This window comes from Staurois parvus, unplaced genomic scaffold, assembly GCF_062004578.1.
Source record: "Staurois parvus isolate SC_StPar_1 unplaced genomic scaffold, SC_StPar_1.0 ptg001885l, whole genome shotgun sequence".
Classification (NCBI taxonomy): Eukaryota; Metazoa; Chordata; class Amphibia; order Anura; family Ranidae; genus Staurois; species Staurois parvus.
The window spans coordinates 78779-105959 of NW_028319681.1; the positions used below are offsets into that span (position 1 = coordinate 78779).

The 27181-nt window shown below is 47.8% G+C and overlaps 1 protein-coding gene across 4 annotated transcripts in view; it reads right to left on the bottom strand.

Moving 5' to 3' along the window:
* CHD4 (chromodomain helicase DNA binding protein 4) overlaps positions 1–27181 on the bottom strand; it is an 84675-nt gene that overhangs the window by 56835 nt on the left and 659 nt on the right. For all 4 annotated transcript variants that reach the window (XM_089664331.1, XM_089664329.1, XM_089664330.1 and 1 more), the window contains exon 2: positions 17162–17325. In XM_089664331.1, coding sequence (XP_089520457.1) covers positions 17162–17240 — 79 coding nt within the window. In that variant the 5' untranslated portion in view covers positions 17241–17325. The remainder of the gene's footprint in view (positions 1–17161; positions 17326–27181) is intronic.

The window sequence follows — 27181 nt, forward strand, 5'->3', positions numbered from 1 at the left end:
GAGGAATCCCCACCGCTGACCATTAGATTCCACAAGCCACGACACCCACGTCTGCCCGAATACCTGAGAAGTGACCACTTCTGATGGAACGTAGTCCCTTGTTCAGATGACAATTTTCACCCACCTCCTCCAAATCCAGTGGTGGAGACAAGGTTGCCCACAGCTCAAATTCTGGTAGATCCAACAGCATATTGGACCTTCTTTAGCCCTAAAAAGGTTCCCTCACCAATACTTGGACCAAGCCTCACAATAAAAGTGGCTGTAGATAAGATTTCTCTCAATCAGCCCCGTGGCTCTCAGAACACCCGAACAGTGGCTGCGTATCACAGGATTGAACCAGAATTTTTTGGACGAGAATTTCCAACCTGGCTCCATTGACTAAAGCCAGTTGAAAAACCAACTTGTCAAGATGGGTGGGGAAGATCGGGTCACCCACAGATCAAATGTTGGTAGATTCAGCAGAAATTGACCATTGAGCCACGTAGGTCCATTTTTAGCCTTCCAAAGGCTCAGTGGCCAATGCCACACAAAGCTGACCGTACACGTCAACATCACTCTTTCAGCCCAGGAGGTTGCCAAAAGACCTGAAAAGTACCCTGCATCCAAAATGGACCCAAAAGCTTTTTGGCTGAATTTTTCTACCTGGCTCCTTTGACCAAAAAAATAATTATCTCTCTATCTATATAGGATCTATAGATCTATCTCTTGGCACGCAGACAGGTCTTGAATTTTGGCCATTCCTGCTGTTGAGCCACAAATGACCATCTTTGTCCCTGCAAAGACCTCTCAGCAATGCTTGGACCATGCCTCACAATAAAGCTGACCATACACGAATACTTCTCACTGGGCTGAACAAGAGAAATGACTGGATGTCTCTGCTAACCACACTAAACCATGTGACCAGCTTCAGCCTTTTGGAAACACATGCGCCAATGTTTGGGCCATGCCTCATAATAAAGCTGGCCATACAGGTTGGGGCGCCATATAGGTCTGAAGGAAAGAAATCACTCAATTCTGCCCCCCGTAACCAGGCTAAACCATGTTGACGGACAAACCTGCAGTGTCAGCTATTGGACAGAGACAGCCAGATTCTGCATCTGTCAGAAAACCCAAACAGTGCTGGTATCTGACTGGATGCAGGCACTATTCAGCTGAAAACCTTCCACTGGGTTCCTGTGACAAGAGTTGATAAAACAAAAAAAAATATAAATAAAATACGGACTCATCAAGCCAGGTATTGTAGGCAGGGCCGCCCATGGCTCAAACTTCAGCTGCTCAGAAAAACCCCCAAAAAAACAAAAACCGCAAACACTATCAAAGTTTGGCCGTGCTTGGCTGCCCTAATCCACATTGCATTACCTCCCAACCTCCCATATCCCGAAGTACAGAGTATTCCCAGCACAGGCAGTAGAATATCCCCGATACAGAAGAGTACTCAGGTTTCTGATCCACTTGGTACAAACCTAGAAATCAATGAGGCCCAACACGCGCTGATGGAATGAAAAGGTCAGCCTCTCTTAAAATTTCCAGATCTCAGGGAACCCTTGCTAAGGCCAATTCATTGGGGGTCAGTGGGAAGAACGTCCCCTGCCTTGGGGGGCCAGTGGGAAGAACATCCCCTGCCTTGGGGGGCCAGTGGGAAGAACGTCCCCTGCCTTGGGGGGGCCAGTGGGAAGAACGTCCCCTGCCTTGGGGGGGCCAGTGGGAAGAACGTCCCCTGCCTTGGGGGGGCCAGTGGGAAGAACGTCCCCTGCCTTGGGGGGGCCAGTGGGAAGAACGTCCCCTGCCTTGGGGGGGCCAGTGGGAAGAACGTCCCCTGCCTTGGGGGGGCCAGTGGGAAGAACGTCCCCTGCCTTGGGGGGGCCAGTGGGAAGAACGTCCCCTGCCTTGGGGGGGCCAGTGGGAAGAACGTCCCCTGCCTTGGGGGGGCCAGTGGGAAGAACGTCCCCTGCCTTGGGGGGGCCAGTGGGAAGAACGTCCCCTGCCTTGGGGGGGCCAGTGGGAAGAACGTCCCCTGCCTTGGGGGGGCCAGTGGGAAGAACGTCCCCTGCCTTGGGGGGGCCAGTGGGAAGAACGTCCCCTGCCTTGGGGGGGCCAGTGGGAAGAACGTCCCCTGCCTTGGGGGGGCCAGTGGGAAGAACGTCCCCTGCCTTGGGGGGCCAGTGGGAAGAACGTCCCCTGCCTTGGGGGGCCAGTGGGAAGAACGTCCCCTACCTTGGGGGGCCAGTGGGAAGAACGTCCCCTACCTTGGGGGCCAGTGGGAAGAACGTCCCCTACCTTGGGGGCCAGTGGGAAGAACGTCCCTTACCTTGGGGGGCCAGTGGGAAGAACGTCCCTTACCTTGGGGGGCCAGTGGGAAGAACGTCCCTTACCTTGGGGGGCCAGTGGGAAGAACGTCCCTTACCATGGGGGGCCAGTGGGAAGAACGTCCCTTACCTTGGGGGGCCAGTGGGAAGAACGTCCCTTACCTTGGGGGGCCAGTGGGAAGAACGTCCCTTCCCTTGGGGGCCAGTGGGAAGAACGTCCCTTACCTTGGGGGGCCAGTGGGAAGAACGTCCCTTACCTTGGGGGGCCAGTGGGAAGAACGTCCCTTACCTTGGGGGGCCAGTGGGAAGAACGTCCCTTACCTTGGGGGGCCAGTGGGAAGAACGTCCCTTACCTTGGGGGGCCAGTGGGAAGAACGTCCCTTACCTTGGGGGGCCAGTGGGAAGAACGTCCCTTACCTTGGGGGGCCAGTGGGAAGAACGTCCCTTACCTTGGGGGGCCAGTGGGAAGAACGTCCCTTACCTTGGGGGCCAGTGGGAAGAACGTCCCTTACCTTGGGGGCCAGTGGGAAGAACGTCCCTTACATTGGAAGCAAACTCTACAGGGTGGCCAATGCTGGCCTCTAGTTCTAACAATGCTAACGGCCTGGCTGTAAAGCTCCATAATCAAGTGTTTGGCAACAATATGGGTAGAGAGAGAAATAGTTTGCTTCGTGTCAAGAAAGATTTCTAAAGACTTTAATTCCGATGCCTTTTCTTCAATTTGCAGGTGAACGGGGCTGTATACTCCTGCAGACACCATTTGCCTCGATTCGCTTTGAGATTGTCATGTTACATTCACATTTAACAAGTTCTGAAAGCCTTGCGCAGTGCGCTGCAAATGCCTCTTCTGAAAAATTGGTTTCAGCACTTTATGTATTAAAAGCTGATGTGAAAGAGGCAAGACACACATTGATGTAGCACTAAATTCAGCAACACTCCAAAAAATTTCTTTTTTTTAAGCAAGCGGTGTTACCTACCTAAACTACTTACTATAAACCTCCATTAATCACTGTACAGCAGAGCTCAGATGGCAGGAGGAAGAAACAGCACAAGGATTCAATTAGTTGCAAGGAGCATGCCATTAGGTGGAGAGAGCAGAGAGACAAGCTCCTCGGGATACTGGCTGGGGTTGAGACAAGACCTGTAGGTGCTTCTCAACTGCAGCAAAGATAAAGCAGGTCTCCAACCCCACCAGGCAGGGCTGTGCTCGGTGGTAGGGCTGTGTAAATGTCAGAACTGGATGGACATACAAAACAGTTTCAGTACATGCTTTCCCCACAGGTGCCTAGTTTGTCTGGAGTTCAGCTTTAACCCTTTCCATGCAGTGGGAGCCGGCCCTTTAAAGGTTCATAAAGACCAGAACAGTTTCATGGGCTTCCTGGTCAAGTGATCACTGTGACTGGCTGTCACAGTGATCAGTGGATTGGGAGCCCGTCACAGTGATCAGTGGATTGGGAGCCCGTCACAGTGATCAGTGGATTGGGAGCCCATCACACCAGTGCCTGTCAGTGCATAGTGCTGGGGCGCCGAGTGCGCGGGCTCCCAGTACAGAACAGGGACGCTGCATGTATATGTGGCAGTGTGGCATTAAAGCCCTCCGACATGGGCAGCACAGTGGCTAAATGGTTAGCCCTTCCACCTGGCAGTACTGGGGTCGTTGGTTCGAATCCCAACCACGGCACCACCTGCCTGGAGTTTGCCTGTGCTCCCTGTGCCTACGTGGATTTCCCCTCTGTGTACTCCGGTTTCCTCCCACACTCCAAAGACATGCTGGTAGGTGAACTGGATCATGTCTAAATTGGCCCGAATATGTGTATGTATGAATGTGAGTTAGGGACCTTAGATTGTACGTTCCTTGAGAGTTAGGGACTGATGTGAGTGTACAATATATATGTAAAACCATGGCACCACCTGCCTGGAGTTTGCATGTTCTCCCTGTGCCTGTGTGGGTTTCCTCTGGGTACTCCGGTTTCCTCCCACACTCCAAAGACATGCTGGTAGGTGAATTGGCTCCTGTCTAAATTGTCCCTAGTATGTGTATGTATGAATGTATGTGAGTTAGGGACCTTAGATTGTACGCCCCTTGAGGGTTAGGGACTGATGTGAATGTACAATATATATGTAAAGAGCTGTGTAAATTGACGGCGCTATATAAGTACCTGAAATAATAAAAAAAAAAAAAAAAAAAGGTACCTCAAGCACTTTAGTGTTTCATCCATAATCTTCCCATCATGAAGATGGCCGCTAGGGGCTAAACACAGAGCAACTAACTGGCACCACAACCTGAGGCCACCACATGGTGGTAATCTCCGGACACCCACAGAGCTTACACTTCAAGCTCTTGAATTAAAGTAGAATTATGGAATAACCCAAACGATGCTCATCGCTGTCCCTTCCCCCAACAAACGTGTAATCAAGACGAACGCCTATTCTCACCGATGTCTGCAAGAGGGGGTACCCCAACAATAGATGGGCCCTTGAAGCCTATGGGTGACTTCACAGATCCAGGTTTTGCTAGCGGTTGTCAGAGCGCTCTTCTCCCCTGCAGCTGGCGCTGGCCAACACAGGAGATCACATGACCGGAGCAGGCTGAATTATCCAAGTATACAGACTTATCTCATACAGGTTAAGCAGCATAGGTGTTTGTAGGGGGAGGGGCAGATATAAGAGTAGTTCATGTAAAGCTGCCCATATAGGGATTGCAATTTTGATCCACGCATGGGCACTGTGGTTGACTAAAAGAGGATCTACCAACTTACTTCTGTACAACAACCGTTTTGGAAAGGAACCACTTGATCAGCCATTATCACCCAAACCGTCCTCTCCCCATAAGACCTCCTACTCTCTAGCTCCCTTGTCTCCTCCTCCCATGCTCGTCTACAGGGCTTCTCCAGGGCTTCCCCCATCCTCTGGAACTCCCTACCCCAATCTATGAGACTATCACCTACTCTCCTCACCTTTAGGCGCACCCTGAAAACCCATCTCTTCAGGGAAACCTACCCCGCCCTCAGCTAATACTGGAATCCTCTACTCTCCCAACCACTCCATCCCCCACAGTTATTACCTTTTGTACCACTAGCCCCTCCCTCCTAGATTGTAAGCTCCAAGGAGCAGGGCCCTCGAACCCCTCTTGTATTGTGACTGTATTGTCTCCCACCATAATGTAAAGCGATGAGCAAACTGTCAGTGCTATATAAATCCTGTATAATAATCAGCACTGCAGGCTATAGCCTGCAAAGCTGATCAGTGTATTTGGACAGCAGAGAAGGAAGTGGGTCATTCATTGAACAAAAAGCCCCCCCCAAAAAAAAACTGACTAACGGGCTGCCTTATCCTCATATATTCTCTCATGTATAATTTATACATGTACATCAATACAAAAAGGAGGTAATACTCCATGTGTGCAGGTAAAAATCCACAAAAAGAACAAAAAACAAACAAAAAAAAAACGAAAAAAAAAAAAAAAAAAAAAAAAAAAAAAAAAAAAAAACAGTAGCTGATAGGGCACAGCTTTTTTTTTTTTTTAAACCATTTCCTTTTCAAGTTGGAAGGTGGGGGCGTCTGGGTGGAGCCGAATCAGCACACAAAGGGATTTCTAAAGCATTTGAAGCAGCAGTCGAGTCTTGTACCTTGTTAGCCATCAGCAAAAAGTAGACGTTTGAGTTTAGGGCGATGCCATTAATTAGCCAACTAGACAGACTGTAGGGCAGGGACAGGCAACTGCACCCCTCAGCTGTTGAGTTCCATGTCTCCTGAGGTATTACAGCGAGTTACAAGAGGCATGATGGGACTTGTAGTTCCACAACAGCTGGAAGGTAGGTTCTATAGGTCCCCAACTGTAGGGTAGGTTTCGAGGCATGCTGGCCAATGTCCCTCGAAAGCTTGCCCTACAACTTATTTCATTGGTCAATATATGGCATCGCCCTAAAACCAAACTTCTACTGTCCTACAGAAATGCAGGAGACTGACAGCTGTCCAACACCATTTTCTTCATACTTGGCCCATGTCCTGCCATATTCTGTGCACTGGAGGCCATAGAATTCGTTCACACAGCTTCCTGATGAAGGTCCATGAACGGCCTTGAAGAGCAACAGACCTCTGTCCACCGTAAAGACGGCCATGGATGGGCCCAGTTGTTTAAAAAATAAAATGATGGATGATGAACATATTCCTCCATGCACACAATCACGTAGATCAGTGGTTCTCAACCTTCCTAATGCCGTGACCCTTTAATACAGTTCCTCATGTTGTGGCGACCCCCAATCATAAAATGATTTACCCAGTAATTATAATTCATGAAGTGTTGTTTTACCTCCAATACTGCTGCTCTCTACACAGTAGCTGCTCTCTACACAGTAGCTGCTCTCTACACAGTAGCTGCTCTCTACACAGTAGCTGCTCTCTACACAGTAGCTGCTCTCTACACAGTAGCTGCTCTCTACACAGTAGCTGCTCTCTACACAGTAGCTGCTCTCTACACAGTAGCTGCTCTCTACACAGTAGCTGCTCTCTACACAGTAGCTGCTCTCTACACAGTAGCTGCTCTCTACACAGTAGCTGCTCTCTACACAGTAGCTGCTCTCTACACAGTAGCTGCTCTCTACACAGTAGCTGCTCTCTACACATCGGAAAAATGTGTTTTCGGATGGTCTTAGGGGACCCCTGTGAAATGGTCGTTCGACCCCCAAAGGGGTCGCGACCCACAGGTTGAGAACCACTGACGTAGATGGAGGAGTCCTCTGGCAGCTAGTGCTCTCCACTGATCAGCAGCTGCAGCCACTGATTTGAGAAAAAAAAAAAAAAACCTATCCAAACAAAAGTCGACTATTAGTTCGTGGATCGAAATTCATCCAGTCCCTGCTGAAACTGCCACATTTCCAGCCATCTACGGTCAGCTTTAGAATCAGCAGCTACCTCCAGGGGAAAACTTCCCATAAAGTACAAACTCTGAGGGGTATTTCCTTTGGAAACCTTGGCGAGTCATTTGTACATGTAGAAGTCAGTATGTGAATCAGTTACGCCTCCATTCTCTAAGTTTGCTTTTTAAACTTTGGGAAATAAAAAAAGTATCTGGAATAAGCAGAGATACAATAGGTTGTAGACTTGTTAGTAGCACCCAGAATTCCTGCTGTCCCCCCTCTTCTCCTTAGGGGTCTGTATTGAATGTAAGGGATGTGCTGTAGGTACGCCACTAGTGGGTCACCCATTCATTTCAACTGCTTACATAAAGTGTCAAAAAAAAAAATAAAAAAATAATAGGATAACCGCTCAGGAGAGGGCCACGTTTACCTGCACAGGGGTTGTGTGCAGACAATCCCATTCAGCGGATACAAGTTCAGTATTCCCAATGCACACGTCCCTGGAAATGGCTTTTTAGTAGTATTGGGTGCTGCAATGACCGCAGGCCGGGAACCGCAGACAATCCAAGTGGAAGAATGTCAGCCGCACACCAAGGAATTCCTCAGAAGGGTCCAGAGCTTTTAGTGGTCACATAATATATACTGTGGCAATGTTTCCGAGCCACGCAGGGCCCCTTTGTCAGGCAATGAGCCTGATGAAGGGGCCCTGAAGCTTTGGACCCTTCTGAGAGTTCCTTGGTATGCGGTTCCCAGCCTGTGGTCACTGCACCACCCAATACTACTAAAAAGCCATTTCCAGCAACGTGTGGGTTGGGAAAACTGCACGTGTATCCGCTGTTGTGTGCAGACAGTCCCATTCAACTGGGATGCAGTGGATACACATGCAGTTTTCCCAACCCACACGTTGCTGGAAATGGCTTTTTAGTAGTATTGGGTGCTGCAGTGACCGCAGGCTGGGAACCGCAGACAATCCAAGTGGAAGAATGTCAGTCGCACACCAAGAAATACTCAGAAGGGTCCAGAGCTTTTAGTGGTCACATAATATATACCGTGGCAATGTTTCAGAGCCACGCAGGGCCCCTTCATCAGGCAATGAGCCTGATGAAGGGGCCCTGAAGCTTTGGACCCTTCTGAGAGTTCCTTGGTATGCGGGTGACATTCTTTCACTTGGATTGTCTGCGGTTCCCAGCCTGTGGTCACTGCAGCACCCAATACTACTACAAAGCCATTTCCAGGAATGTGTGGGTTGGGAAAACTGCACGTGTATCCGCTGTTGTGTGCAGACAGTCCCATTCAAATGGGATGCAGTGGATACACATGCAGTTTTCCCAACCCACACGTTGCTGGAAATGGCTTTTTAGTAGTATTGGGTGCTGCAGTGACCACAGGCTGGGAACCGCAGACAATCCAAGTGGAAGAATGTCAGCCGCACATCAAGGAACACCTATACACACGTTTCAGAGCCACGCAAGCACCCTTTATTAGGCAGCTTGCCTGACGAAGGGGCCCTGCGTGGCTCTGAAACGTTGCTGTAGTATATATGTGACCACCAAAAGCTTTGGACTGTTCTGAGGATTCTTTGGTGTGCGGCTGACATTCTTTTACTTGGATTGGCAGCGGATACAAGGACACAGCTGCAGCTCCCAACTTTTTTTTTTTTTTGCCTTCCTCTGGATCAACTGTGGGTATAGGACTACAACTTTTTTTTTTTTCCCCCCTCTATGGTTGAACTGGATGGACTTTTGTCTTTTTTCAGCCAGACTAACTATGTAACCTGACATCTGAGTTAATGTGCAGGGCCCAAACAAAAACAAAACAAAAAACACAGCAGTGTGCATTCAGGGCTGTGTATCTGCATGGATGTCAACTTGGGTGCAATGACCGTGTCCATGTAGCTGCTGCATCCCAACTGACACAAATGGGCCTGCCAGCAACACCTATATGCATCCCCCATGCAGGTAAGTGCAGCCTTCACACAGGTGCATGCTGTAGTCCCGCCGTGTGCACAAGGCCTTAAGTACATGTGAGGAATGGCCGCTCCCATAATTCAATACCAACAAATTACCTTGAAGGGCGAGGCTTGCAAAACCTTGAAACCTCAACCCTCCATGTTCTTCTATAGTCAGCTCCGCAACGTAAGCTGCCAAATTTTGTTTGTTTATTTTTTTTCAAAGAAATGCCTGGTAAAGTTTGGGTTACACTTTTTTCCCCCCACATGATCAACAGCGTGGCATGGTGGAGCCCCTATCTTAGTATATTTTGTCATCATTGTCCCAATAAAGAGATTCATCACTTTCTGCCCCCCGGGTTGCAACAGGAAATACTTTTAGGGCGCACTCACGCTACCACTTGGCCCCGGTACAGCCCCTTGGGCTGGCTTGTTTGTGTAGTGCTCCAAACTGAGCCTGGTGAATCAACCTGCACCCAGGACCACTAAGGACAGGTAGCCCTGGGCGCAGCTCATTAGGAGCCGGTATGGCTTGCCGCAGTGCGAGCGCACGCTGTGCCACAGCACGGTTCTCTCCATGAAGTTGGTGGAACAGATTGGTGGGTCTCCTAATAAACCAGCGGGGAAGAGGGGGAACGGGGTTGACAAGCTCAGGGGATGGTTCAGTTAAACCGGCCCAGGTGTGGAGTAGACCCATAACCACAGCCTGGCACAGCTCACCCTCTTGGTTCAGGTTCTGTGTGTAGAATGAGTGCTCCGGACCGGGCCCAAGCACAGAACTCCCCACAAAGCACCAAGAACATTTTTTAAAGCAGTAGTCAAGTCCCTATTTTACCTTTTACCTATGGCAGGGGTGGGCAACTGTAGCCCTCCAGCTGTTGTAGAACTACATGTCCCATGATGCATTGCAAAACTGACAGTTACAAGCATGGCTCCCAAAGGCAGAGGCATGATGGGACTTGTAGTTCACCAACAGCTGGAGGGCCATAGTTGCCCACCCCTGACCTATGGTAAGCTTACAATCAGGCTCACCCGCAAGTCCAATGAATATCTCCGAAATGTGCACCGTTTAGGAGATATTCACATCAGCAATAGCCGACGACATCGCCCGCGCAGCGATGCTCTGCATACAGGGCACACAGTATGCCGCTGAATGCAGAGCGTCGCGCAGAGCTCCTGCACACAGACGTGAAAGTGAGGTCATAGCAGCCCTGGCCATTCAGATAGATGGCCGCAGCCCGTAAACCTAGAAGGAAGACTGGGGGAAGATGGAGGCGCTGCGAGGCAAGCGCGACAGCGCTGCGGGGCACTTTGTGTAGGCAACTATCAATGTGCAAGTATGGGGTGCGTACTAGTATTATGGCTGAAACCTAAAGGGGACCCAAAATTACCCCCCTCGATGGTTTACTACCACTTTAAAGCACAGTGTAGTTACAGACCAGTTGGGGAAGTGGGGCCAATCAAACTGGGGCATTGATCTACTCATCCACACCCAGCGTGAGTGTACCCACACACAGCGGTCACAAGTACAGGTGACCGCCAACATTTCCCACACCTTTGTTCTGGTGACAACTTAGGGCTCATGTACACTGCAGCTGATAAACTGACATTCAGGAGCTTTTCTGCGTTTTTTTCAGCAGCCCCCAAACTCTCTCTATGTGTCCATGTACACATCGTCATTTACAGGCAGTAGAGTTTACAGTCGTTTTTTTTTTTTTAACGCACCAAACTTGCGTTCAGGAGTAATTATCAACGTTTCAAACGCCAAACACTTGTAAACGCACATAAACGCGGTATGCAAACACAGCTAAACAGACTTTTTTAACCTACGTTTTCCAGCAGTCAGTTTCCATCGTTCAGACGTGTTTTCCAAACGCCCCGTGTGCGTGGAGCCTTAATGGTTGAGTTACACAACACCTTCTTTATGAGACAAAGGCCAACAAGACCAATACAGAAAAAATAAATAAAAGAGAGTGGGGGTGGGGGGAGTTAAAGAGTGTAGATCCTTAATGCTCAACCTGTGGCCCCTAGCTCCCAGCAGTAGAGGGAGCATTGATTTTTCAATGATCCGTTAATAGTAGTTGTGACAGGAGTCACTTTGGGTGGGGAGCCCATGGAGAAGTAGGGGGGAGACCCCTGTCTTAGCTCCCCATATCCCTCTTATGTGTAAGTCACCCTGTGCCTGTTAGGGGTACAGGGTGATCTGTCCTAATATTGTGTAGCCATGTCTAGGAAATAGATGGGGTGGGGGTTGTGGATTGTTTGGTGTCATATGGATGCATCCCATTGTTCTATTGTTTGTCTTGCTTGGGAGCAAACTATTATGGGATGTATGTGTTTATGTGTATTAGCTTGGTGGTGGTGGGTCGCCAGCAGCCCTCCCTCCTGATGGGAATGTCTGCTGGAGTGAAGTTTAAATACCTGTGTGTCTCTTGTTACTAAATGTAGATTGCCCTGCCCTGTGTCATTATGCAGGGAGGGGGGATTGTCCCCTAAGTGTATATATCTTGTATCTGTGCTCAAATAAACTAGTCTACTTTCTGGCTTACTTAAAATCTGTGGTGTCTGTGGTCGGTGTTCGGACAGGGAAGCGGTATTATAATGGAAGTACCCAAGCGCAGGCTGGGTCGGTACAGTAGTAAAGTCTAGTGGTATAATACAACATGTCCCAAGTCTGACGGTCTCCGATAGCATGTCTCCAACCGCTCCTGTAGAACAATCTCTGACCATTTCCTCAAGTAAATCCTCAGTCTGACAGTTTTCTGTAGCATTAAATATGTGGCCCTAAGGAGAGACATTAGGGGCCACAATTGAGACCCCCCCCCCCATAACCATGCAAGTTGACAACTGGTGTAGATCCATTAAAAAAAAAAAAAAAAAAAAAAAAAAAAACACAACTAGCCCCACATGGGCTTTTTCTTTACTACACAGGTCTCCAGCACAGGTTCAAACTACCACCTACATACCAATGGTTTTAAAGATGGCTGCCTACTTTCTTTTCCCAACTGGTTTACTATTCACTATCAAAGATGCATCGAATACAGGAACACTACAAGAGAGCCGATAATATAGGAACACTACAAGAGAGCCGATAATATAGGAACACTACAAGAGAGCCGATAATATAGGAACACTACAAGAGAGCCGATAATATAGGAACACTACAAGAGAGCCGATAATATAGGAACACTACAAGAGAGCCGATAATATAGGAACACTACAAGAGAGCCGATAATATAGGAACACTACAAGAGAGCCGATAATATAGGAACACTACAAGAGAGCCGATAATATAGGAACACTACAAGAGAGCCGATAATATAGGAACACTACAAGAGAGCCGATAATATAGGAACATTACAAGAGAAAGCTTCAACAACCCCAACCTAGTGCAAGAGCTGTAGTCTTCCCGACCCCCTGGAAGAAGAGCCGGTTCTAGAGCAGCTGGCCCTTGTGCTGCCCATTACTAGAACATGCCTCCAGTTGAAGGTGCCATTGTGACCCCCTTATGATGATGCCGCCAGGAGCCTGGGTCACTGACCAGATCAGGAACATCGAACACCCGACATACATACTTTCTTTGGGTCACAGTCTCAGCAAATTAGTATGATGGCCAGGGAACTAGCATGATAAGAAGCCGGGAGTGACAACCTACAGTGTGTTTCAGTAAGGCACCTCTTTAAAAAGGAGGCCTGGGCTGGGGATCTTTTTAAATTATTAGGATTAGTGACCGCTGACATTTATAGCAACGTACTGGAATGAATCCGCAGTGAACTAGTAATGGTTTTACTGAAATACTCCCCACTGAGCCAGCGCCATCTTTGAGGATTCATCATCACGAACCATCATCTCTTCCTAGTAATGAGATGCATCCAGCTGAGAAGATGTCACATGAACCCTCACATGTACAGAACACCTTTCCACCCACAGCATCCTCATGGGACAAGCCTTTCACAACAGCAAGGTCTTGTATTTAAATGCACATCTAAACTAAAAAGTAATATACTGCATATAACAAAAAAAAAAAAAAGAAAAGAAAAAGAAAATTTTATATATATATATATATATATATATATATATATATATATATATATATATATATATATATATATATATATTTAAATATATTTAAATAATAATAAAATATATTTCTATATTTTATTTAATATATACAATATAAATAATAAAATACATAATAAAAATATATATTCTATAATAATATAAAAAATATATATAGTTATTAGAATTATTTAATTTATTTATTTCTCCCCCCTATTCTATTGGCGTCTTTGTTTTCACCAAGTGACCCTGCTGTAAAGTACTTGCTGTCCTAAGGTGACAACACTCAACCACTCCACTAGATCTCAGGGAGCAGTCTGTTGTCACCCTGAGTTGCTGCCCCTGATTTGGGTTACCTCCTCCATTATTACATAGGGACTGGTCAGCTGCAATGTTGTTGGTAGCAGTAAAACAGACAGTTGAGCAATGGTTTTACCACCCCCTGAATACGCGCCTGACCACTAACACACAGCCGCCCATGGCAGTACACATGCTACATCAAAACTTAAAAAAAAAAAAAAACACAGCATGTTGCTTTTGGTTGGCAGTGCTGCCAAACATGAGGTTCTATGGGGCCACGCTGCAACTGAACTGCAGCCATGTGCAATGCATGCAATTGTGCAGCGGTAGTATGGCAATTACAGGGTTAAATCAGGTGATGAGGAGGAGACATCGCCTCACCGCTTGCCAAAAGCCTATAAAAAGCAACCAGAGTGTGGATCGCTGTTCGGAGGAGCAATCCTTGCTGCACTTGTGAGCGAGTCAACGGTATCGGGCCAACAAAATGAAATCTGTAATATTCAAATGTGTATTTGTTAAAATGGAAAAAGCCTACAGAGGGTGGGCAAGCTTTACCGGCAGAGAACGTAAAAGGAGAAGTATATCTGCAGGATCATGTTGCTTGACCTTAGCGAAAGTATGCTGCATTGTGGCAGGAGCCAAACCACCAAACGCATCAATGCTGGGGCCGGTGATCAGCGAGTGTCATGTGACAAGGCTAAATTTGCTTATGGTCAGATGCTGCATAGAGAGCAGATAATAGTACAAAGGAAGCAGCTCATGGAAATGGTAACATTGTCCTCCAAAACACGACTTCAGTGCCATCCTTCCTCATTCTCTGCCCAGCCTGAACCTCCATGTACAATGAAGTGATCAGTACGGCGGGGAATCCGTGTCCTGACCCAGAGGTAGAAGGTCCCAGGCAGGCAGGCTTATGGGACCCGAGGCCAAAAGTGCTTTGCAGGTCCAGCAAGTCACTGAAATAGGACCCTAAACTCCTTTCCTCAACATGACGTACAAATCATGGAGATGCCCTTTAATTCCAGGGCAGACACCTTCACCCCCCTTCCTGTCCAGGCCGGACACCTGCACCCCCCTTCCTGTCCAGGCCGGACACCTGCACCCCCCTTCCTGTCCAGGCCGGACACCTGCACCCCCCTTCCTGTCCAGGCCGGACACCTGCACCCCCCTTCCTGTCCAGGCCGGACACTTGCACCCCCCTTCCTGTCCAGGCCGGACACCTGCACCCCCCTTCCTGTCCAGGCCGGACACCTGCACCCCCCTTCCTGTCCAGGCCGGACACCTGCACCCCCCTTCCTGTCCAGGCCGGACACCTGCACCCCCCTTCCTGTCCAGGCCGGACACCTGCACCCCCCTTCCTGTCCAGGCCGGACACCTGCACCCCCCTTCCTGTCCAGGCCGGACACCTGCACCCCCCTTCCTGTCCAGGCCGGACACCTGCACCCCCCTTCCTGTCCAGGCCGGACACCTGCACCCCCCTTCCTGTCCAGGCCGGACACCTGCACCCCCCTTCCTGTCCAGGCCGGACACCTGCACCCCCCTTCCTGTCCAGGCCGGACACCTGCACCCCCCTTCCTGTCCAGGCCGGACACCTGCACCCCCCTTCCTGTCCAGGCCGGACACCTGCACCCCCCTTCCTGTCCAGGCCGGACACTTGCACCCCCCTTCCTGTCCAGGCCGGACACTTGCACCCCCCTTCCTGTCCAGGCCGGACACTTGCACCCCCCTTCCTGTCCAGGCCGGACACTTGCACCCCCCTTCCTGTCCAGGCCAATTTTCAGCGCTATCACACTTTGAATGACAACTGCGCGGTCATGCAACACTGTACCCATATGAATTTTTTTTGAGACAGATAAAAAACTTTATTTTGGTGGTATTTATTCACCTCTGGGATTATTTTTTTTTTTTTGCTATATAAAATGAAAAAGTCCAAAGATTTTAAAAGAAAAAAAAGTTTTATAAAATTTTGCAAATAAATAATCTTTCATAAATCTTGGCCAAAATGTATTTATCTTTTTAGTACATAAAAAAAAAGCCAAATTAGTTTATAACCAAAAATTTAAATTTCAGAAATTATTTTTACTTTATCTTTTATTATTTAGGTTTTCACATACTGTCACTAGCAGTACAGTGTCACCATAGTGACACTGCGCTACTTGTGGGAGGGGTGAATTATTATTTTTTTTTTTTACACCGATTGCTTTTACAGCCTTTATGGGTGTAAAAGCAATCATTTCTCCTTCTCTCCGACTGCATTCCTGCAGCCATTGAAAATACTGTGAGAGCTGCGATTGGTCACAGCTTGTCACATGGTACAAGGCTGTTGCGAATAGCCCTGTACCATGTGATCTCTGTGATCATTTACAGATTTCACTAGTAGTAAGCACTTCTGACATCTTGCTTACTACTATTCATGTGATCACTGATTGGCCAATCAGTGATCACATGATCAGGACCTCACACAGAGGTACCGTACAGCGATCGGTGTTCCTCTGGAGACAGGGGGCACCGGATCGCGGTGCCGCGCGCTCCCGGGGAGCGCGCACAGGTTGAAAATGCGGGCACCGTTTATGAACAGCAACCTGCGCCTGCACTGCTCCCGTCCAGCAGTTTATGTACATGGGCCGGACGGAAAGTGGTCAAAATGGACAGGCAAAACCTTGCGGTTATTTACTTGTATTCTTTCCCTGTCCAAAGCAAGATCATTGGTCTGTAAAGGTTCCCATGGAGGCTGACCTGTCTGCTGCCTGTCGTCATGGCTGATTATCTAAGCTTCTGGAACAGGGTAAACCACCAAAGTATTTCGTTATCTCAGGTTAATCCTGTTTTTTAAAACAGCAGTTTGGGGGTGGGGGGGGGGCCTGATCCATCAGCACAGAGTTTAGAGAGAAAATAGATAGTAAGCTCCCAGGATCAGGCCCTCCTAACCCTCTTGTATTGAACTGTATTGTTGCTGTATTGGCTCCCGTTATATTGTAAAGTGCTGAGCAAACTGTTGGTGCCATAAATCCTGTATAATAATAATAATAATAATAAAAAAAAGGGCTGATGAAGACCTTGTTCAAATATGTGGTGCCTTCTGAAGAGTAATCCAAACTGGTGACAGGAAGTGAGGAGGCATCATATCTCTGCCCATTTTAAACCCCTAAACTGCACACCACCATGCCTCAACCAATGACAAGGAGGGAATACATGTTTAGGGAGAAAAAAAATAAAAAAACCCCAATGAACATGTAATCTGAAAACAAAGCCACACTTCGGGAATTTACAAAAGCAAAACCTGGAGTCCCACTGCAAAGGGGTGGTTTTTGTTTTTTGTTTTTTTAAATGCCGGAGTTGGGCTTTAAAGTCAAACTAAAACAAACCAAGCTGATCAGTCCATCAGCACTTAAAGCTCAAATATTTCTGAAAGATTATTTTGGAATGAAACAAAGCATATCTTAGAACATTAGATTGTAAGCTCTTCTGATCAGCTCCCTCTTAATCTTCTTGTATTTTATTGTATTGTAACTGTATTGTCTTCCTTTATATTGTAAAGTGCTGCATAAACTGTTGGCACTAATATATATATATATATATATATGGCGCTATAACAACAAACTCATCAGCAGTCCTGAAACAAATCGGAAGAACAACGTTGGCGTTTTATTTGAAGGATTATTAGCGCGCATCCAATCAAAAGACCCTACCTTGGTGAAGGCCACTGTTCAGCATGACTTCAATTTCACCATCACTGCCCGGAGAGGAAGGGTCCAGTCCAGAAGCCATTCTTGAAAGAACAAATGACACCACAAAGCAGAGACTGCGATCCGGGGAATGCTGGAGAGGTCACCGTCTGTCACAGGAGAGGTGGCTGCAATTAAATGATATTGGGAGTTAAAACACACAAGACACAGGAAAAGCCAGAGACAACTTATCAAAGGCGCAAAAAGAAAGATGGGCAGCACAGGGGCTAAGTGGTTAGCACTTCTGCCTGGCAGTACTCGGGTCGTTGGTTCAAATCCCAACCATGGAACCACCTGCCTGGAGTTCACATGTTCTCCCTGTGCCTGCGCGCGTTTCCTCCGGGTACTCCAGTTTCCTCCCACACTCCAAAGACATGCTGGTAGGTTCATTGGCTCCTGTCTAAATTGGCCCTAGTATGTGTATGTATGAATGTGAGTTAGGGACCTTAGATTGTACGCTCCTCGGGGGCGGGGACTGATGTGAATGTACAATATATATGTAAAGTGCTGCACAAATTGACAGCTCTATACAAGTACCTGAAATAAATAAAATAAATATTGCACTGCGTGTAGCCTCTCACTCATTACCCAAAAAGTGTTATTTTGAGAAAAATCAAACATGTTATACTTACCTGCCCTGTGTAATGGTTTTGCACAGAGCGGCCCCGATCCTCTCCTCCTCAGGTCGGCGATCCCGGCTCTTCCTCTTATCCAAGTGCCCACCCCAGGGTCGGACTGACCATTTGGAAACTCGGCACTGCCCGAGGGCCCGGGGTCAGTGGGGAGCCCCTTGAGATGCCCCTGGTACCTTTTTTCATATGCTTTTTTGCGTTTGGGCAAGGACACAGGGGCCCCATGATCCCCAATTGCCCGGGGGCCCCACGAGTTGTTTAGTCCGCCCCTGGCGGCCACAGAAAGCCGCCTGCTATGGGGGCGGTTGAGTGGGCTCAACCCCAAGCCAGGCTATGCGATTCTATAGATTGAGCACAGCCTGGCTTGGCCCGCCCCCTCCAGACAAGATTTGACTGACAGCAGCAGGAGACAATGGAGAAAAGCTGCTGCAGATGGTCAGAGCTGGATCGAGATTGGGCTCAGGTGTTTGAAGGGGGTGACGCTGGGTGGCGGGGGTAGCAACTTTTGAGAATGCATTAAAGTGTATCTAAAAAGGCAAAACTTTTTTTTTTAGGTTTGGAAAGAGTGAAGAGGGATTAGAATCGCTGACAGGTTTTTATTGTTGTTAGGGATATTCGCCCTCTCCGTTTGTCCCGTTTACCATTATCAGTGAAAGTAAAAGAAAATTTTGGGTTGTCCCCAGAAAAGCAAGAGTGGAAATCTTCCAGTGGGGACACTAGTTATGAGGACCTGGAGGTCCCCAAGGAATTCTCTTCATTTGGAGGGATTTCCTCTCGCTTCCTGTTTGGCTATGGAACAGGAAATGAGCGGACATCTCCCCAACGGGACAGGAAATGAGCGGACATCTCCCCAATGGGACAGGTAATTAGCAAAAATCTCCCCAATGGGACAGGAAATTAGCAGAAATCTCCCCAATGGGGACACAGATGGTGAAAAAAAAATCTCACAGGGGTTATAACCCTCGCAAAAAAAAAAAAAAGAAAAAATATAGCTCTACTTTATGGTTAAAAACCTTTTTGCCTTTAGAACCACTAACGTATGCTACAGATTCTTGCCACTACTGCAAATGCATGTGGTAGGAATGCCTACCGGCTCATTTACACGTATATCTCTTCCTCAATGCCTGCTTTAGCCCGGCTTCATACTGATGAGGTCCGGAACTCGCAGTTTTTCATGTGCGAATTCTGCACCGCATCAGAATTGCACCCCATTGATGCGAACCGATGCAGGTGTGTATGTTAACAACACCCTGAAACCAGTCCGCAACACGCAGTGCAATGTGCATAGGTGTGACTACCCATGAGATCTGATTCTAGTGCAGACAAAAAAAAAAAAAAAAAGGGGGGGGGGGGGGGGGGGTCCTGCACCTTTTTGGTGCGGGTGCTGTGCAATTAGCGCCATACAAAAAGGTATGGCTCCAATAACACCTCACACAAATCGCATGCAATGCTGTGCAGTTCCTGTGCAAATCACATGCGATGTACCGCACATGTGAACCAGGGCTTAACCCCCTGATCCCTGCATCGTCGCGCTGCAACCACATGCATTGCTGGTGGTTGTGGGGTGCTTACATAGCAGCCTCGTTCAAGTTAATGGGCTGCGCTAGGAAGGCACTAAAAGAATCAAAAAAGGCACAATTCCTGCCACAGCATGTGTACAAACCCGGCCACTGCCTGTCTGGCCAAAAAAGAGTTGTAAAAACGCAGCTCACCCACAGGGCTTTACCACCCCTCAACCACCAGTGTGATGGAACCCTACTACAGATCATCTGGCAGTAGCAGTTGTGTTGATTTGCTCTTTCAATTCCTTTACTAGAAAAAAAAAAAACAAAAAAAAAACAAAAAAAAAACAAAAAAAAAAAAAAACACACAAATCTTGGATACCCAACGCATACATCAGGAGGCCCGAACGCATGACAGCTGCGAGCGCATTAATGAAGATCAGGTGATTGCTCCGATCCAAGGTTCAGGAGCACGGATGGATGGATGGATGGATATGCTTTCACCGACTAGAGAACGCACCAACTGCATTTCTCTTCCCTCCTGACATTTGTCCAGCCCTGTAGGCAGAGAGATTGCTCATCAGACTCCATGCCAAAAGCTGGCGTTTTCCATGTGTTCCTCCATTGCTGGGAACGCTCAGTGCTGGTTTCAGAAAGAGAAGTCATTCTACACAGACCGGAAGAGTTCAGCCGGCCATACGTGGATCGAATCTCTGGGTTGGTTCAGAAAGGACAATCCAAGATTCGGTCCATCTGTGGGCAGGCTGGTTGTACGGACGTTGATCCATGAACCGGACTTCAGTACAACCAGCCTGCGATTGTTTTCATGGAACCACTGCTGGCAGCTATAGCCACCAGCAGTGATCATTGTGTTCTGCTGGCAGGGAAGGCTCCACAATAGCGCTGTGGGAAGGATTCCCCCCCCCATCAACACACTCAGTGTTGATGGGCGAATAGAGCGATTTTCTTTCCACCAAAGAAAAATGCACAAGCTATGACTAGCCGAAATCTAGCCATACACAGATCACTACTATAGTGATTGCCGTTTCCGAGCCCCATGCCGAGCGGCTACCCAGCTGCTTAGTGAACGCAGGAGGTCGTTCATTTGTCTGGCACAAGCGCATTCAAAGAACACTTTGCATTCGTCTCTATGAACGCAGAGCATTCGGACTGGATGGCAAACTGCAGTGGCAAGAAGGCGACATGATCTCCACCTCTACATTGGGAAAAATGGTGCCCGTGCCGAGCGTGCATCCCCCTGTGCTCACAATGCAGCAGCACAGGACCAGGAAACAAGCAGCAATCATTCGCAGCAGTAACTACAACATCGATTTCCAGCTTCCACATCTACGGCATATAGGGGGTTATTTACTAAAACTGGAGCGTGCAAAATTTGGTGCAGCTCTGCACAGAAACCAATCAGATTCAAGGTTGTATTGTCAAAGCTTCATTGGTCAAGCTGAAGTTATACAGGCCATACATGGGTCAAATTCCGAAAGATTTTTCATCCGAAAACGTCGCTCGGTAATCCGGCGGTGCCATCACGGATTACGCTCGGTAATCCGGCGGTGCCATCACGGATTACGCTCGGTAATCCGGCGGTGCCATCACGGATTACGCTCGGTAATCCGGCGGTGCCATCACGGATTACGCTCGGTAATCCGGCGGTGCCATCACGGATATCGCTCGGTAATCCGGCGGTGCCATCACGGATATCGCTCGGTAATCCGGCGGTGCCATCACGGATATCGCTCGGTAATCCGGCGGTGCCATCACGGATATCGCTCGGTAATCCGGCGGTGCCATCACGGATATCGCTCGGTAATCCGGCGGTGCCATCACGGATATCGCTCGGTAATCCGGCGGTGCCATCACGGATATCGCTCGGTAATCCGGCGGTGCCATCACGGATATCGCTCGGTAATCCGGCGGTGCCATCACGGATATCGCTCGGTAATCCGGCGGTGCCATCACGGATATCGCTCGGTAATCCGGCGGTGCCATCACGGATATCGCTCGGTAATCCGGCGGTGCCATCACGGATATCGCTCGGTAATCCGGCGGTGCCATCACGGATATCGCTCGGTAATCCGGCGGTGCCATCACGGATATCGCTCGGTAATCCGGCGGTGCCATCACGGATATCGCTCGGTAATCCGGCGGTGCCATCACGGATATCGCTCGGTAATCCGGCGGTGCCATCACGGATATCGCTCGGTAATCCGGCGGTGCCATCACGGATATCGCTCGGTAATCCGGCGGTGCCATCATGGATTACGCTCGGTAATCTGGCGGTGCCATCACGGATATCGCTCGGTAATCCGGCGGTGCCATCATGGATTTCGCTCGGTAATCCGGCGGTGCCATCAATGATTTCGAAAATCAGCCGACCGAGTCATAAAGTTCACCCCATATAACAGGCGAAACTTCTGTTCCTTCCAGGTTACGGCTCATGCGCATATTCTTTTCGGAAAAACGATCGTATGATTTGACCATCGAGTCGAAAACCAGTTGTTTTTCAAGAATTGTCCAACATGCCCGATCACCGAAAAGGGGAGGGACCACAAAAATTGTCCGGTGCCATTGACCTACTAACAGAGCGAAAATTGGCCGATGATTCTTAGGACAAAAAAAAAAAGAAAAAAAAGTTGAATTTCGACCCATGTATGGCCGGCATTAGAAGCCAATTGGCTCCCATGAGAGCTCCAGTTTTAGTAAATCTCCTCCACAGCTACAATGGTCCAGGCCTGATGTCTATGCAAAAATTGCCGTACCTGAAATTCACCTTTAAAATGTGTCGCCCCCACCCCCATCAAGGCAAGTAGTGAAAATGCAAAACAACAAAAAAAAATAAAAAAACAAAAACATAAAAAACCCCTTACACTTTTATTTATTTTTTTAACTTTGCTACGCTACTGCACAGTCAGAAGATCCCGAATACCTGGAAAGCACCTACAGCAGTGGTTGTCAACATATTTATTATTTATTTCAGGTACTTCTATAGCGCCGTCCATTTACGCAGCACTTTACATATATATTGTACATTCACATCAGTCCCTAACCCTCAAGGGGCGTACAATCTAAGGTCCCTAACCCTCAAGGGGCGTACAATCTAAGGTCCCTAACCCTCAAGGGGCGTACAATCTAAGGTCCCTAACCCTCAAGGGGCGTACAATCTAAGGTCCCTAACCCTCAAGGGGCGTACAATCTAAGGTCCCTAACCCTCAAGGGGCGTACAATCTAAGGTCCCTAACTCACATTCATACATACACATACTAGGGACAATTTAGATAGGAGCCAATTCACCTACCAGCATGTCTTTGGAGCGTGGGATGAAACCGGAGTACCCGGAGGAAACCCACGCAGGCACAGGGAGAACATGCAGGTGGTGCCGTGGCTGGGATTAGAACCAACGGCCCTAGTACTGCCAGGCGGAAGTGCTAACCATTTAGCCACTGTGCTGCCCAACACATGAGCTAAAAGGGCCTCATAAGCACCCCCTTACATCACCAAAGGGCCACACAATGTTCAATATATGTAATGCTTGGGAGGACGGTCAGAGACTGCAGACCTAATAGAGGAAATGAGGGTCAGAGAGTGTGGACAGGATACATTGCTGGCTGGGAATATGCTGCAGAAGACGTTACAGAACTGGAAACACGTTACACGAGGCTGGTAGAGATCAATGCCATTACCCTAATCAATGTTCTCACTGCAGACTGTTGAGGTCCGAGGGCTGCAAATCGCCCTCGGGCCGCAGGCTGGGCACCAGGGATCTACAGGCCTCCGATTCCCACAACATCTCCCATCAACCAGAAAGGAGGACAACCCTATCACTTTGCAAAAGGAACAAAAAGGTCCCAAGTTGGGGGTAAAACATTGAAGATGTTGACTGGGGCGCGTTCAGAGAATGGGTGGCCATACACGTATCAATAGATGTATGAGCGATGGATCATGGAATGAAATATCAAACGATGCAACACACAGATCAACGATTGCTCAAGAACACGTAGTATCCCTTGCAAAAATATGATCAGAAACAGCGTCGATTACAAAGATGATCAGAAACAAAAAAAAAAAAAAAAAAAAAAGGATCGTTGAATCAATCTGTATTATGATGAATTGTCAGAAAACATGCAGATATTCTTCTGATCCATCAGAAAGAAGGCCATAAAATCCTGCCACGGCCAATCGGCTTTGCCATCTTTAAAATCTATTGAAAGCTCGCCAAGTTGTTCTATTGAAGGATCTTATGATTCTTATACAAATCAATCCTTTTAGCTGCATCGTTCGAATGATCACATTGATCATGTGCGTGGCCACCGTACCCCTTTGGATCAATTTCTCCATCCCCCCCCCCCGGTCACCTTCTCTAACACCACCACCAAGTCAGAAGACTTCAAGCTGCAAGAAACGCCATAGCTTTATACAAAGCTGCGAACGACGAACAATGTACCCTGATGTCAGTAGCAGCTTAGATGCGAAGGCTAAAGTTCACATTCGTGCCACTGCCGAGGATATAAACACTGCTCCTAGGGGCCAGTCCGTGAACTGCAGCTTCCGGAGCCCTTTGTCAGGCCATCGCAGCTCAGGTCTGATGTGATAGGCCAGCTGGGAGTTGTGGTGAAAGCCATGACCAGGCCATACAATGGGAGGGCTCAGTGCCCCAAGCATGGTCTTCCCATCAGTCTAGAAGGAGCAAGGCCTTTCTATACATCAAGAAGAATAGAATTCCTTATTCCTATGCATCTAAAAAGGAGCACAGCCTTCGTATCCATCCAAAAAGAGCACGGTCTTCCTGTACACATAGAAACATAGCCTTCCTATCCATTTAGGAGCAGAATGGCATTACTATCGGTCTAAAAAGAGAATGGCCTTCCTGCACATATAGAAGCATAGCCTTCCTATCCATCTAAAAGGAGCATGGTCTTCCTACAGTTCTAAAAGGAGCATGGTCTTCCTACAGTTCTAAAAGGAGCATGGTCTTCCTACAGTTCTAAAAGGAGCATGGTCTTCCTACAGTTCTAAAAGGAGCATGGTCTTCCTACAGTTCTAAAAGGAGCATGGTCTTCCTACAGTTCTAAAAGGAGCATGGTCTTCCTACAGTTCTAAAAGGAGCATGGTCTTCCTACAGTTCTAAAAGGAGCATGGTCTTCCTACAGTTCTAAAAGGAGCATGGTCTTCCTACAGTTCTAAAAGGAGCATGGTCTTCCTACAGTTCTAAAGGAGCATGGTCTTCCTATAGTTCTAAAGGAGCTTGGTCTTCCTATAGTTCTAAAAGGAGCATGGTCTTCCTATAGTTCTAAAGGAGCTTGGTCTTCCTACAGTTCTAAAAGGAGCATGGTCTTCAAGCCTTCCTGTACATCTAGAAGTAGCATGGTCCTTCTATTCATCCAAAAGCATAGCCTATCGGTCGATATGAAGGATGACCTTCCTATTGGTCCACAAGAAGCAAGGCCTTCGAAACCATCTAAAAGCATATCCATGCTATCTAAATGGAGCATAGTCTTCCTGTACACCTGGAAGGATAGCATATCAGTCTAAAAAGGAGTAGAGCTTCCTGTACATCTAGAAGGAGCATGGCCTTTCTACCCATCTAAGAGCAAAGACCTCCTATTAGTCTAAAAAGGAGTGTGGCTGTCCTGTACGTCTAGAAGGAGAAGAGACTTATTGGTCTACAAGAAGCAGGATTTCCTATCGGTGTAAAAGAAGCTTGGCTTTCCTGTGCCTCTAGAAGTATGGGTATGCTAATGGTCTACAAGGAGAATGGTTCTCCTTGCCATCTAGAAGGAGAACGGCTTTCCTATCCATCTTCCAATCACAACTGCTAGGATCACGGTCTTCCTATACATCTATGAGGAACATGGTCTACCCATCCAACTTCCAATCCCATCTACAAGGAACATGGCCTTCCTATACATCTTCCTATCACAAGGACCACAGACTTCCTATACATCTACAAGGAACATGGTCTACCTACCCATCTTCCAGTTACATTTACAAGCGCGGCCTTCCTATACATCTACGAGGAACATGGTCTACCTACCCATCTTCCAGTTACATTTACAAGTGCGGCCTTCCTATACATCTACGAGGAACATGGTCTACCTACCCATCTTCCAGTTACATCTACAAGCGCGGCCTTCCTATACATCTACGAGGAACATGGTCTACCTACCCATCTTCCAGTTACATCTACAAGCGCGGCCTTCCTATACATCTACGAGGAACATGGTCTACCTACCCATCTTCCAGTTACATCTACAAGCGCGGCCTTCCTATACATCTACGAGGAACATGGTCTACCTACCCATCTTCCAGTTACATCTACAAAGAGCATGGCCTTCCTATACATCTACAAGGAACATGGTCTACCTACCCATCTTCCAGTTACATCTACAAGGAGCATGGGCTTCCTATACATCTACAAGGAGCATGGGCTTCCTATACATCTACAAGGAGCATGGGCTTCCTATACATCTACAAGGAGCATGGGCTTCCTATACATCTACAAGGAGCATGGGCTTCCTATACATCTACAAGGAGCATGGGCTTCCTATACATCTACAAGGAGCATGGGCTTCCTATACATCTACAAGGAGCATGGGCTTCCTATACATCTACAAGGAGCATGGGCTTCCTATACATCTACAAGGAGCATGGGCTTCCTATACATCTACAAGGGGCATAGGCTTCCTATACATCTACAAGGGGCATGGGCTTCCTATACATCTACAAGGGGCATGGGCTTCCTATACATCTACAAGGAACATGGTCTACCTACCCATCTTCCAGTTACATCTACAAGCGCGGCCTTCCTATACATCTACAAGGAACATGGTCTACCTACCCATCTTCCAGTTACATCTACAAGGAGCATGGCCTTCCTATACATCTACAAGGAACATGGTCTACCTACCCATCTTCCAGTTACATCTACAAGGAGCATGGCCTTCCTATACATCTATGAGGAACATGGTCTTCCTAGTCATTTAGAAGAACGGGAGATGGAGAGGAAAGCCATTCTTTTAGATGACTAGGAAGACCATATTCCTCATAGATATGATTAGAAAACGGAAAGGAAAACCAATCACTTCTATGAGGAACATGGTCTTTCTAGTCATCTAGAAGAATGGCTTTCCTCTCCATCTTCCATTCTTCTTGAAAATGACTAGGAAGACCATGTTCCTCATAGATGTATAGGAAGGACATGCACCTCCTGGAAGATGGATAGGTAGACCTTGTTCCTTATAGATGTACAGAATGTCCATGGTCCTCGTCATAGTGATAGCAAGATGTATAGAAAGGTCATGTTCTTTGTAGATATGATTGGAAATTGGAGAGGAAAGCCAATCACATCTACAAGGAACGTGGCCTTTCTATATATCTATGAAGGACAGTCTTCCTAGTCACCTAGAAGAATGGCCTTCCTCACCATCTTCTGATCCCATCTACAAGAAGCATGGGCCTTCCTATACAGCTACAAGAAACTCGGTCTTCCTAGCCATCCTCAGATCACATCTACCCTTCCCATTGGTCTAAGAGAAGGACAAACTTCCAGCCTCCAAACTCTCGAACAAAACCATCCCAATAAAAGGTCGTCTACAGGAACATCAACAACCAGGCTTCCAGGTCCGGATTAGAGCTCAGCCTCCGAATACAATTGACAACACGTCCATCTACAGGATCTGTACGGAGGTCTGGGGGCTTCAGTTTGCTCCCCTCCATTAAAAAAAAAAAAAAAAAGTTTTGGCAGTTGCCCAATTTAACCCCCAGATGGCAAATAACCGGAGAGATCTCTAATGTGCCGGGAACGGCCAGGATCACCATCCACACACAGTACAATCATA